The sequence below is a fragment of the Pleuronectes platessa genome, chromosome 22, assembly GCF_947347685.1.
Source record: "Pleuronectes platessa chromosome 22, fPlePla1.1, whole genome shotgun sequence".
Classification (NCBI taxonomy): domain Eukaryota; kingdom Metazoa; phylum Chordata; class Actinopteri; order Pleuronectiformes; family Pleuronectidae; genus Pleuronectes; species Pleuronectes platessa.
Genome location: NC_070647.1, coordinates 15,189,518 through 15,203,718, shown reverse-complemented (window position 1 = coordinate 15,203,718; position 14,201 = coordinate 15,189,518). Strand labels below are relative to the sequence as shown.

The window sequence follows — 14,201 nt, the reverse complement described above, 5'->3', positions numbered from 1 at the left end:
TCCCGCTGGCTATGTCACCAGTGCACGGTGTACGCCTGACACTCTGTGAACACACATACACACACACACACACACACACACCACAGACCTATAAGGGCCGGGCACATACATGCTGCCGCTCAGGATGTGTAGAAGAGGCTCCACAGTCCTTCCTCCTCCTCTCTGTGCTGAAATATTAATGTGGTGCTCTCAGGCCTCCAGAGGGGCTTTTCAGCAAAAGTTTCCAAATTAGATTAAATCTCACTGTTGTTTGTCAACACCATGAGTCTGTGTCACGATGATCTGATCTCAGTTATATAATTATATCTCAAATCACATTTGGTAATAGCAATGTACTGAGAGAGGCCTCTCTGGACAAAACAGAGGAAATTAGTACATCTGTTGTATCTATTGGATTTTTAACCACTAAATGTGTAACTGCATTTAAAAGCATAGCAGAAAATGACATGAGTTTTGATTTGAGGTGCCCTCTAGCTTATCTCATCCCACTGGTGTTTTTGTCGTTCCAAGGACAAACACTGGAGTGAGTCTTTATTTTTTTTGCAGATGCTCCCTGGGGTGTTTGCTGCGATTAAAAATGCATTCTGGGTAATTTTCGCTCTCTTTAAATTTGTGTTTAAAAGAAATTATCCTTTGAAAGGCACGAAGAGAACACAGGCGCTGGGGCTTAATGTTTGGGTCGTTTTTATGTCGTCAGCTGGACGAGTTGAAGCTCTGGATCACGTGGTCAGATGGGATTCAAGGGGCAGAAAGAGGGAAGGATTAATTAAACGAATGTAAAGATGGAGAGAGAGGGAAAGCAGAGACGTGTATACGCTGCGTCACCGGGTTATCAGATGTACCCACTGGCTCTGTTTCCTACTTTGCTGCTTGTGTGTGAATCTGAAAGGTTTAAAAGAGATTCCCATCAGAGGGAACCCATGGTGGAACTCGTGTTGGAGCTCAGTGAAGATGGTTTCTCTGACTATCACATGAATCACATAATGGAACACGAACGCACAAACATCGACATCTTTGTGAGGATCGGTTTGTGTTTGTCTCAAAAAGCAGCCTCCATTGGCCCAGTCGCAGAATTTAGCATCTGTTTCTCTATTTTGAAAAAGTCAGGACCTAAACTACCAACACTTGATCTTTACTAAGTTTTCAATGATTTTTTTTAATCATCTGTACATTTTAAAAACATATCCGACTGTTTTCCAAGCAACACTTTTTGCTCAAAGTAAAAGTAAAGCCAGGAGTGAGTCATGTTTTTGTTGCTTTTGTGCAGCTCAACGCTTTTGTTGTATTTTCTATTTATTTTTATTTTGATACACAGTGAAGTGTTATTCTCGTATTTTACAAAAGTGTCAAGAGAAGGTCTTTTCTGGAAATCTTGTTCGGATACAGTCACACCTCGGAGAATCTAGTCTTTGAAAAGGGGGAGAAAATGACATCTGGACCTTCAGGGATTTATAGTTTTATCCAAAATAATTGCCGTTTGGATTCGTGTCTCTAATTTCATGACGAGACATTAGAGACACCAAGGAGAGAATAGAATATAGGTGGACCACAGGTGGTTGTCAGCTCACAAAGAGTTGATCATAGCTCATCCTTTACACATTTCATCGTTATCAGGCAATGACATTTCTTTGTCAACCATACATGCAATTACTGTGAAACCGTTATTTATTAAGTTGAAAATCTAATTTTTTCCGAGAAGCAGGAGAAAATGCCTCTTTAATAAAGAAACAGTTTAATAAAACCTGCTGCTGTGCTGCTGTATCTAATAATAATTCAAAACCTCAGGTGTCCTAAATCCAAATTGACTTGTCTCACAGCTTATTTTTCTAATTTCACCTGGATAACACATCACGGTACTTTTTAGTGCTTTTTCCGAGTGTAGGTTTCCACCAAGATATCAGTGCCCTAAACGCGTCTTTGTTCAGATTATAGAAATACATTTAATATGGAAAAAGAGAGACAGAAGACGCGATAGATATTATATGTAAAGAGTAGACGGAGGTTAGAATAAACAGAAAGACAAGATAAGGTAAATTTCTAGGTGAGGGTTTGCAGCTCGGGGATGTGATGCAGTGAAAGTCCTGATGCCCAGTGTGGAGAGTATACATTCACGTCTGCTGTCACTCACAAAGAGGTCCTTGCGTTTGGATGAACACAACAAGCTCCTGACCACGCACTCAGGGTGGAGTGCAGATCGACAGACTAAGGTTCTGGTGCTTTTCAGAAGATAATAGATCGTTTCCCCCACAGAGGTTGAGAGGATATACTCTCACACACGTGTAAAAGCACTCGATGGTAAATGTGCTGACTCAGCTGACGCATATAGGAAGCAGCATGGCTGTGGCTTGGTCATAACCCGCTGAGTGATGCTCTCAACTCCCCCCATGTCGCTGTGGTCAAAGTGCCCTCGAGCAGGGCACCTAATGAGCACTGCCGTCAATCAGCCTGACCCGGGGTTTGAAAAACAGAGAGGTATTGATTTTGGTGCGTTCCTCCAAGTAAAGATGATTTGTTTTGACCGACAGGGACCGAGGAGCTGTGACAAGGGGAAATGTGTAATTTGAACATCACCGGGGAGTGATTATGAGATGACAACATGATTATAGTAAACAAACAAGACAATCAACAGACACTCCCAGAGTCCAGAAGCACAAAGACGGACTCTGCACTGCTGGATTGTCACTGTGAAACGTTTGATTATGTATATATGAACGAAAAGAAAACAGAACGATAAACAACTCTATGGAACTTGAATTAAGAAAAAGGTTTGTAAACTATATACATTCTTCATTGTTTATTTCGTAATGTAAATGTTTTAACTCCCACAAATAAGCAAACAGACACGCTGACACTGGAAAGGTCCAAATATGGCATTTTTTTTAAACTAATCTTTCAAACATGAACAGACCAGCATTAGACGATTGAGTAGATAAAGTATTTTAAAGTCTTGAGCTATAGATATGAAGACGTATCGCTGTTTTCTTTTCCTCAGTGTTTCAGTAAAGTTTCATTTTGCGGAGTTTGTCTCGTGTTAATCTGTTTTTAGACACGTTTGTCAATGTGTCTCCGTTTTCCCCAGAAAATCACTAATCACTTTGGCATTTAGAGCTCATTAATCTGCTCACACACACATCAGTCACTTAGCACAGACACTCACACACACACACACAGACACACACACACACACACACACACACACACCCTTGACGATCCCGCTCTGACAGTGTTGCTCCAGTCAGTTAATCTTCCAGCATATTTGCTCGGATCTGCGCATGATTGCAATACATGATTGCTCAGTATGAATCCAGGAATGTGTCTCAGCTCTGTCAGTGTTGTCACTGGCACTGGGCCCACGTGTGCAGAAACACACACACACACGCACACGCACACATTCACACACAATCGATAAAACAATCATGTTGGTTGTCTGGCTTTAAAGATAGGCAGCGAGAAAAGAGAAGGTGAAAGAAAAAAAAATTCACTAGATATAGTGGCTGTTTTACCAGAGCTGCATTTTTTTTAATTTACTTATTAAGGTTTAAGATGTTTGTGTATGTGTGTGGTCCCGGGTCAGCAGGATATTCAGCCTGTGGCCCCCGAGGAGCAGGTCACACACTGCTGCTTGAAACGGACTCAAGCTAATGCCCCAGTGGGAGTTAAACGTCCGGGCCATTTCTCAGCCCATAACAAACGAATCTGTATGTAGCACTTTGATGGTTCCAGCGAGCCGTGCCTTTCAATCACCTCGCTGGTTGTGAGCCAAATGGACCGCTCGCCCCTGCTGGCCCCGGCACTGCATTTTTAAATTGTGTGCCATCATGAATATGGCAGGAAAACTGCTTTAGTGCTGAGGATCGGACAGGAGGGGAAATGGTGCCGGTTCAAAGCGAGCGGAGTTCAGCCCTCCTGCGTTTCTCACAATTTCACATGATGGACGGACGGAGAGAATATTTCCTCTGACGAGAGGAGCGAGTGGACTGATGGCAGATAATAGGAGGGAGGTGGTTGCGTGGGAGAACCAGTGGGGAAACAGAATCTGTACAGTCTGCCTCCCAATTACGTCAAAAGTACAAGAGATCCTGTGTTTCCATTATATTTTAGGTTAGGGACTCAGGATGTGTGAGTTGTGTTTGAATCCTGATGTGTATTAATATTTGATCCTGCGTGTTTTATCTTCTATGCACGTGAAATAGAAACTCTATTTCTTCTGAAGACACACGCGTCGCTCGATACAGCGTCACTCTCTCCAAGCTGCTGTTATACACGAGAGAAGTTGATCCAACAACAGAAAATATCGATTAAAGCCACGAGGATAATTCCCTCTCAGTCCCCAGCTCACGTTAAACTGATTAATTTGTCAGCCGGTAAAGAGACTAAATGGAAATGGCGATATTCACCCCCCTTCCCCCCCACACACTCTTAGTACAACTACATTCTGTCATTTGTTTAGCAAACAGGTTGCACAGTTAATTTAGTTCCATTCATCAACCGTGGATATTTGTTTCCCGACTCCCCAGTATCTCATCTGGTAATTAGGATCATTTTATGATTGATTATCATAAATCTACATGATTTCTCATTTTCTCATAGTAGAAAAAACTTTTTCCAGTACATACAACTCAAACTGCAGAGACACCACTCGCCTCATCTTGGGTGAGGAGATGCTTTCTTCTAGCTAATGGTTGTGTCATTTATTAGCACCTACACCCATTAGTTAAGTGTTAAACAGCATGTTTTCCCCCAGGGATGCTGTTACAGGCTGGGAAAAGGGTTTTCACTGTAGTTTAGTCAGGCATGGAGGACCTCCCTTCCTGTGTCATTGTGTGCGTGTCATTGTGTGTGTGTGTGTGTACACGCTCATTAATCCAATTGGCCATGGCATGTTCATTAGCCTGCTGCCCATTTGCATTGTACACGCTGAGCCTCAGCCAGAACTACAGCGTGCAGTGTTTTTTTCTCTGTGTGTGTGTTTTGTTGGGTGTGAGTGTGTTTATGTGCATGTGTGAGTTCCTAATAAGCATGAGCCCAGAGAGACGACGCCTTTTAGTCGTTAGAAAGAAGCTGAAGCGAAATGCACCGAGACAAGGCGCCGATGAGTGTGGGTGTTAAGACATGCTCGAACGCTGAGAAGGAGAAGTTGAACACACACACACACACACACACACACACACACACACACACACACACACACACACACACACACTGCAACCTCTCACTTTGAAATGCCACAGTGTCCCACATCAGCGGCTCCGTCTTTCTGGGTCGATTGTCGTTTCATGTCAACATTTTACATCCTCTTGTGTTTGATTTTAAGAGAACCCTACAGAGCTGCACCTGACTAAGAGTTCTGTCGGTCAAACTTCAATGTCAAATGTTTGGTCGGACATTCAGGGTGACAAAGATGTAAGTTAGGCTATGTCTTTGAGATCCGTCCCCAGAAGTATCTGCACATTGATTTTAAAAACAAGGGAAACCAGACAAAACAACAGATGTGAGGTATTTTTATCTTTTAAACTTGAGAACACACAAATATAGAGAAATGTTTTTTCCTTTTCTACTGTCTACCCTTGAAATCTATCCCAAGATGGTTCCGATTATACTCTAGTGTTGAGAATCTATACAACACTATAGGTTCTGTTTTTTCCTACCTGGGCACAAATAAAGAAGAGGTTTTTATTTGACTGTGTAAGATTTATTTAGTTTTTCTTGATTACAGAGATTCATTGTGTGTTTGACAGCGAGCTTTGTGCCGTGTCCCTCCCCTCGGCCCTGTCCGGTCTGTCATTGTCTTTATTCCCCGTTGCTCGTCCGTGCTGCTGTGATCCTGTCTGCTTGATGTATTGGTCCTTTAAACATCCATGGTCTCGGTGGGATGTTGCTGCTGTGGTGTTATTCCCCATTGACCGAATGTCCACTGGAAAAGGAAAGTGCTGCTGTGGCTGCACTGGTCGGGACGGTTGTTGTGTCTCTTCTGCTCGTCTAGGTTAGAATTCTGCAGTGAAAAAGCTCCGTGTTTATTGGCTGATATCAGGTTGTGGGTTGAACTTCTGTTGATTTGACCTTTCTCTTACAGCAGCAGGGTTTTCAAAGTGACTTTGAAAAACAAACCCTATAGTTCTGTACACTACAATTTCTTGCCAAGAGTTGGAGGAGAAGATCAATACGACTCTTTTGCGGCCGTATATAAAATATGAACTAAGATCTCGGAGCTGCTTATGCTTGTTTAGAATTATGGCTTCGTGATAACTCTACAAATACAAGTGGAATCTATCTCCTCGTTAAACTTACAGAAAAGCAAATAACTGTAGTTTTTAATTGTTGAACCTTATCTGGAGCACTTTTAATTAAATATATACATTTTTCATGTTTAATAAAGTAATAATCCTATCTTCCGTCTGTTGTTCCTTCCTTCTTCTTTCTTTTTTGTTGCTGCCTCCTTCCTCACTCCTCTTAGTCCAACTCTTTCTTCCTCTCCTGATTAACATTCTTACCTCCTCCCATCATTTGTTCTGTGTCCTGCTCTCTCCCTTATTTCCTCTTTTCCTCAGTGCTGCCATTTTCTGTCACCGTGTCTTTTCATCTCCACAGTTTTTCCATTCCGTCCTGTCCAGTCCTCTCCATTCCTCTTCATCTTCCATGCCTCCTCCACGTTCCAGTCATTTCCCTGTTCCCATTTTACCTTTGTTTTCATCTCACTTTAGTCCAGTCGATCTGAAGATGCTTAAAAAACCCAATTTCTTTGCACCCAGCTCAGAAAGAATAGAAATATTCTTCCCTTCTCTGCGTTTAATTCCATTCCCTCCTTCTTTCTTTCTTTCTTAGTCAGTGTTCAGTTTTGTGCCTGGACTCAAAGTGAGGGTCTTATGAAGGTGGTCCATGTCGTGTGTCAGTCTCCTTCAGTATTTCAGGGTTTTATTTTAACCTTGGTGCTTCACTGTATTGATTTGCTTTCCTCTGACACACACACAAGCAGACACACACACACACACACACGCACAAACAGACACACACACACAGCAGGGTGTTGACTGCTGGAGCTGTTTGTGAAGCAGCAGCAGGTTGTTGAGAGCCTCATTATGTAAGATGTGTTTACCAGGTGCCAGTCTACAGTTTCACGTTCCTCTACCTCTCCTTCTCACTCTCTCACTCGGCTGTAAGCTGTCATCATGACATCCTCTCTCTCTCTCTCTCCCTCTCTCTCTCTCTCCTTTTGTCCATTTCTCCGTCTTTCTCTCGCCTCTACCTTATAAGATATAAGGTATCTATCCCTCTCTTTTTTATATCCTTGCACCATTTTCACATGTTACATAAACCATGAACCACTGATTAAAGCCACACAATTGTCAGTTACATGAAAGAATATAGTTAATATTTCATCTTTTTCTTGCTCCTGTTTTGCCTTTAGCCCAAGCAGCGGACCTCTCTGTCCTCGTCCCTGGACGTCCAGAGGCCGGTGAACCACAGCTGTGAGCCCAGCGAGGTGAGCTCGTCCCTGGGCTACGCCAGCTTCAGCACCAGCCCCCCCGCCAGCCCCCCCCTCAGCCCCAACCAGGAAGACTCTGCCGGCTCCAACGACGACTGTCAGCTCACAGGTAAAGACTCATGAAGCCGTCGGGAGGGTGGGAGGTCGCTTGATGTGAAAGGCTCTGTCTCTCGGCTGGAGGAGACACCAGTTGGTGGAAAACTCTCCACCCTGACCTCTGACCTCCCCCTGGAGGAGGAGCTGCAGAAACACAAATCCCTCCTCAAGGGGAAGTTCAAGACAAAAACCCAGTTGTGCAGACATCCTCCTGAGTTCATGTCAGAAAACGGCACAAGTATCAGGTAGATAGGTTTCCCACACATTGCAGCACTGATCTATAATCTCCTACTTGTCTAAGAATTGAAGTAAACGAGCTCTGAGAATTATTCTACCAAACATTTTGATCCTGTATCAGTGCTTATCATGGTTCATCGATGATCGAGTCTTGTGTATCTGAAAGAGGTCGTTTAAAAAACCCGTCAAACCAAACAGCCTCTTGTGCAGAGCAGAGACATCTTAAAGAGGTTTTCTCAGGTGAAAACTAAATATTCCTCTGAAGTCTGTTTGGGTGGAAATCAGGACGAAAACAAGCTCCTGACGCTGGAACACTGTCCTGGATATCCTGAGAGGAACCCGGGCTCCGAGACACCAGCACGTTGGTCCTGTGGGGCGTCGCACTCACTGCCTGACGAGATGAAACACTGTTAGGTTCATCTAATGAATCCCCCCCCCCCGCTGAGTTTTTAAAGTTTCTGCTCCAAAAGCAATATTCTATGTAATGGAGGTGTTTTCTCCAAAGAAGCTCCTAACGAGGGCGGTTAAGTATTAAATCTGCACTCGAAGCACATTTCAGTTCTTTTAGAACAAACACGAATACATGAATGTTAAAAAAAATGCAAAAAACGTGTTTACTATTCACGTGTGTTTCTAAAATGTTGTCATGAACCCTAAGATAACTAATATATAAGCAACTTTTTCAGATTTCAGGCTCACGTTTAAAAATACATTTCTCTCTTTATTTCTGATTCGATTCTGTCTGCAGTATTTTTTTTCTAAAGATTTATTGTATTATTGGTTTGCCCAGTACGCTTGGACACTGGGACGTGGGAACCACTGGCTCGCTTACTGGTTTGCTCCTGAGCCTCATTTCCTCTCTGTCACTCGCTTCTTGCGTTACCATGGTGACCAGATTCCTTGTTGTCATGGCGAAGCGGCCTTGGTCGTGAATCCTTCCGTCTCTCACCTGGGTGTCTGTCCAACTGTCCAACTGTCCCTCACACCCACTGCTGTCAGGCTAAGACAGAGGACAGAAAGCAGGCGGGAGGCATTGTCTGTGTGTGTGCGTTTGTGCATGTGTGCGCGTGTGTGTGTGTGTCCTCCAGTATTTCAGAGGCCCAGCGAGGCTTTGATCTGTGTGGTGCCTCAAACAAAAACACATCCATTATCAATCCACAGGTGCATGCACACAGAGACGCACACAGAGACGCACACAGAGACGCACACAGAGACGCACACAGAGATCAAATTCAATGAGACATCTCCATCTTCCATTCCTCTTGAAGCTCAGCTGTGGATGTTTATGTAACACGTGGGTAATTTCCTTCTTGAACCCACTGAACATAATGAGCAATTATCGATCTCCTATTTTTTACTGTGAATACATCTCTCTCTCTCTTTCTCTTCTCATTGTCGGTCACACTCACCTGTGTGTTTTGTGTATGAACCAGTGAATGAGAAGTAGGTTGTAAACTGGTAATGGATTGTGTATATACAGTTCTATCGACCATTCAAAGCATATCACAGTACAATCCATATTCATACAGCAACATAAGCTTCCCTCACTCACTGTTCATACTCTGCAGAGTGGAAACGCTGGGGAATGAACCTACGACCTTCTGTTTAGTGGACGACCTCGCTCCTGCAGGTCACTGATGATTGTTCACCCAGGTATATCACAAGAGGGTTTAGTGCTTTAGATCTAATTTCCAGCGAAAATCAAACTTTTGAAATAATTAATTATCTCCTATTTAAGTCCTGAAAAATCATAACGATCCTTGCTTTTTAGTTTTTAAATTATTTGTTCTCAATCTTTGTCGTTTTCTTGCTCTGACTTAGAAAAAGAACATTTACATTAAAGTGATTAAAATGCACACATAATACCTTATATACTGCACTAACAGAAATACTTTATATGAGCACTCACAGAATTGTATAGATAAAACCTAGAATGAATTTGATTAATTCTCTCTCTCTCTCTCGCCTCAATCTCTAATACCAGGAATAGATTGGCATCCATTTATACTTCCATTTAGTTTTTTTTCCTCCCTCCCTCCCTCCCTTCTCTCTCTTTTCTCTCTCTGCTTCTCCGCTCCACCGCTCATCCCTCTTGCTCTCTCTCTACTTATTAGCTGTGTAAGGCCCATTGTGGGGTTGCCATGGTAACAAGTGGGGGGAGGGAGGGAGAGAGAGAGAGAGGGAGGGAGGGAGAGGGAGAGAGAGAGGGAGAGGGAGAGAGGGAGGGAGAGAGAGAGAAAATATGTGGGTACAGAAGGTAAAGGATGCCAGTGAAAGAGTGGGAGAGAATGACAGTGTGACGTTATCGGGTGTCGGGAGGAAACGGAGAGAATAAAATGTGAGATTTCTGGAGGTTGAAATGACAAGAAAGTGATTTGAGTTCTTTATTTTACCCTCCGCTCACCATAAAAGGTCTTTCCTTCCTTCCCTCCTCCCCACATCTGTCTCTCCTCTTCTTATTCCTCTCGTTCTCTCCCTTTAAAAAGAACCTAAACTGTTCCTCCCGGCAGCCTCACATTTTACACAATAGCTGCAGTGGAGAACGCAGGTAGCTGGCACCGGCGTGGGCGATCGGGTAGAAAAGAAGACACTATTTTTAACCCCATCCATCAGCGGGCGCCGATCCTGCGGAGCCTCGGTTTACGTAACGTTGGACGTCACTTGAGAGAAACCTTCCCTCGGTGCAGGGAGTCCAGTGCAGTGCAGGGTTCTGCTAAATCACTGCAATCAAGCAGCGCCCCCTGTGACGTGTTCAAAAAGAAAAGATAACTTTGTTTTACACTTTTCCTTTATTTTAGGAATTACGGTGGAATAACTTTATTTACTTTATTCTTTGAATTTAAAGTGGAATTACTTAACTCTTCTACTTCATTTCACGAATTTAAGATGATATTACTTTACGTTATACTTTTACGATGGACTTACTCTTTTACTTCATTTAATATTTGAAATTGCTTCAGACGTGCTGTTCTCTTCACTTCTCTACTCAGTTGTGGTAAAACACAAACTCCTGCTTTCTTCATAATGCATCCGACCACCGATCCACTGAGAGATCGATGAGCTGCAGCTAATGAGCCGAAAATGGCAAAGCAATCATCGGCTCAGACTGTGTGTGTTCACTGGAAGGAGTCAAATTCATTAGGCCTCCGTTGCTTAATTCAGGTCTTTGTTCTCAAATATCAAACTCTTCACTTGTACCTTGACATCAGCTCCCAACTACAATCGCACTCTTCGGCACAAACACACAAAGGGTCTGTCAGCGCCTCGTGCTTGATCATTAAGCCTGTGTTGGCTGCATTCGTTTGATACTCAGGCACTCATGCAAATACACAAATGTCCTTCTGACACCTCGGCTCTGCCCTTTGCTGTCTGTCTGTGACACCATCACATCTGAAGCCGTTCCCTCCTTCTGAGTCCACACCTGAATAGTTTGACACTTTATGAAATAAGCCCTTCAATTAGCGGCCACTGTTATTAACTCGTTTGATCATAATCATTTAACAGAAATGAGCATGTGGACATCCTCCACCTCATTTTCCATAGGAGGCAGAAATGGGGCTGTGCTGATCTCCTCTTACATCAGATAACAGGAATCTTCCCTGCCGTTAAAACACACACACACACACACACACACACACACACACACACACACACACACACACATACACACCTACACACCTACACCCCTGTCATGTGGTAGATGGAGGTTTTGATGAAATTATAGCTCCCCTCTCGCTGCTTCTCCACTCGGGGCGTGACAGAGCGTCAATCAAGGTTGAAAGCTTGAGTTTGATTTGAAAGGCAGGAGGACGAGAACGGCAGAAGATGTTTGGTTTACAATGCCTGTGTGTGTGTGTGTGTGTGTGTGTGTGTGTGTGTGCAAACTGTAAAATAACACTTACGTTTATTAGTTATATCTGTTGTACAACCAAGTGCAATCCAGTGGAAAGCCTTGCAATATATCTTAGCTCTGTGAATTTAATAATCTTCAGGTATTGCTGAGGGGAAAGTGCTGATTTCATTTTAGGTGCAACTCTTGGTGGTAACATAAATAAAAAGATGGACGACATGTTTATCGAGGCACCGTTAATACACGTGCTCGACCAATCGTGAGTCAGTATTACCTGTCAATCATGATATTTTACCCTATTGTTTATAGTGTCAAATTAAAAAAGTCATCTTTTTAAACAGTCTATGCTAAAACCACATCATGACATGTTTCTCTTTGGCTAAACTTTAAACAAAAGACAATATAAAAGGAAAACATTTGATCACTTAGTCTCATACACTAAGACGGAGGAGGTGGGGTTTATAACCTGTTCTGCGGCCAACCACTAGGGGGCAATCAAGACTATTTGGCTTCACTTTTAGGGCGCCCTCATGTCGTCCATCTTTATATACAATCTAAAGGTAATATATACTGACAGTTGTTCCTAATATTCTGACAAAAGACTACTTACACAGAGTGTATTAATATTCCTGCACCTGAGGACATCGTCAGTCCTTTCATTAAAGTGTCCTCTCTGAATTGTCCTGGCCTCGGAGCTGTGGCTCTAATTAGCAGCACAGTTTCATTAAGGCGCTGGTTTCTATCACACGTACTGTTTCATTCAGATTCAACCTCGGGCCGTTGCGCTGGAAAGACGAGTTCAGGTAATTTGCGAGTGGCGCCGTGTGTTTGACGGCATTAAGCTTCACCGGCAGAGACCAGAGTGTTCGCTCTGCCACTTTGGTAAAGTCATGTTTCGTCTCAGCGCGCACACACACACACACAACCAGACTCAATTCAAACTAATAGAAGTGAAAGTAGCAGAAATTGGGTAAGATTCATAGAGAAAGAGCTGTTGATCACATTAAGCAGCGGTGGAGCTTGGAGAGAGAATCAGAAAGAAGCCGGGAGCAAAACTTTGCCTCGACTTTTCCTTTTTTATTCTCTTATATAACTAACAATGACTAAAAAGGCCGGATAAACAAAGCAGATTGGTGCAGAAATGACCTCAATGAATGTGGTGGAGCAGATTTATATGAACGTGTTGAACTGCTGAGGTTAAACTCACAGTGACGGACTGATGATTGTGACAAGCAGCAGGAATTTGCATGTCGTTGTGTTGATAAATCTCTTAAATGGACTCAAGTTTGAAGCTTCAAGTGCCCTTGAGCCAAACACTGAATTCCCACCGGCTCAGGCAGAGCGCTTACCTGGGAACCTGTTAGAGATACAAACAAAATGCAGCGAGTTTTATTCCAAACAAGGATTTGTGTGTTTCTATCAGCGTCTGTGCGTCTCACAGACTTTATATGAAGATGGTCGACATGACGGCCTCCTTCAAAAGTCTAATATACTTTCCTCAGAGAGGGTTTTTGTAATTTCTTATCACACTGATGTTTAAGAGCTAATTTTCTCCAGATGACGATGATGATCTAGTGACCATGACTCCCTCCCTCAGACTCAGATGATTTTATAAGTTCAAGATGGCAGTTTTCATATCCAGGATATTTTGGCTTCAGTACTGGATAGTGGGAGGAGGTGGAGACGTGAAAGCTAATGTTCGCTAACTTGCACGGCTGATTTTCCACCACCTTTGAAGATGTGAAATAGTGTGTAAGGGTCATGCAGGTTCATCCTCGTGTATCGGCAAGAGATACAAACAACTTTATTTTGGCCTGATCTGAAGTCTCCATCTTGGTCAGTGGGTTGTGAAAACACCAGGGACATGTTCAGGGCTTTATATCGCTCAAAGATCTTGTGTGTGAAACACAAATGAAAGTTCAGTGACTCTAGAGAGAGGCTGTCGTCGCTCTCAAACATCTGGAGACTTGAATAATGGGTTATTTCAAAAGATGAACCTGCTGCCGTGGCAATATGGAATCAGGAATGAAAGTGTGTATTTAATATCTGCAGGCTGGTCCTACTCTGCCTTAAGGGCTGGGTTTCTATTTGTACGGACCATCAGACATGAGGCGATTCTCTCCATCACTCTTTCTTCACGTCCCACGGGGAGGAAGGTTAAGACGTGTTTGCTCCTGTTGGGGAAACAGCAGCTGACAGGCCACAGACATGAGGCTGAGGTGCAACACGCACAAAACAATACTAAACATGATGAGCTGAAAATATAAGATGAGAATAAAAGATAAAATTAGAATAAAAATGGAATGTCAAAGAAAATTTGACCTATTTTATTTGTGTGCTCCGAGGAAATGCCGGGACCGATTGAATCTGATTTCTGGAAAATGTCTGAATTCAGCTTTAGATTGAACATGTGGGGTCCGGAGCCCAACAGGTTTGAAACCAGTTCAGGAAACACGGTGGAAAGCCGACGCATGCTGGGACTGATCACATCACGTCTCGGGTATAAATGAAACTCTCTCTCCCCGGTGTTTCTCA

General features: G+C 43.2%; 1 protein-coding gene across 1 annotated transcript in view; it reads left to right on the top strand.

Moving 5' to 3' along the window:
• Nucleotides 1–920: 920 nt before the first annotated feature.
• Nucleotides 921–14,201, top strand: part of LOC128429199 (ankyrin repeat and sterile alpha motif domain-containing protein 1B) — a 35,328-nt gene continuing 22,047 nt past the window's right edge. The window contains exons 1-2 of the mRNA XM_053415476.1: nucleotides 921–1,016; nucleotides 7,406–7,592. Of these exons, the coding sequence (XP_053271451.1) occupies nucleotides 921–1,016; nucleotides 7,406–7,592 (283 nt within the window). The remainder of the gene's footprint in view (nucleotides 1,017–7,405; nucleotides 7,593–14,201) is intronic.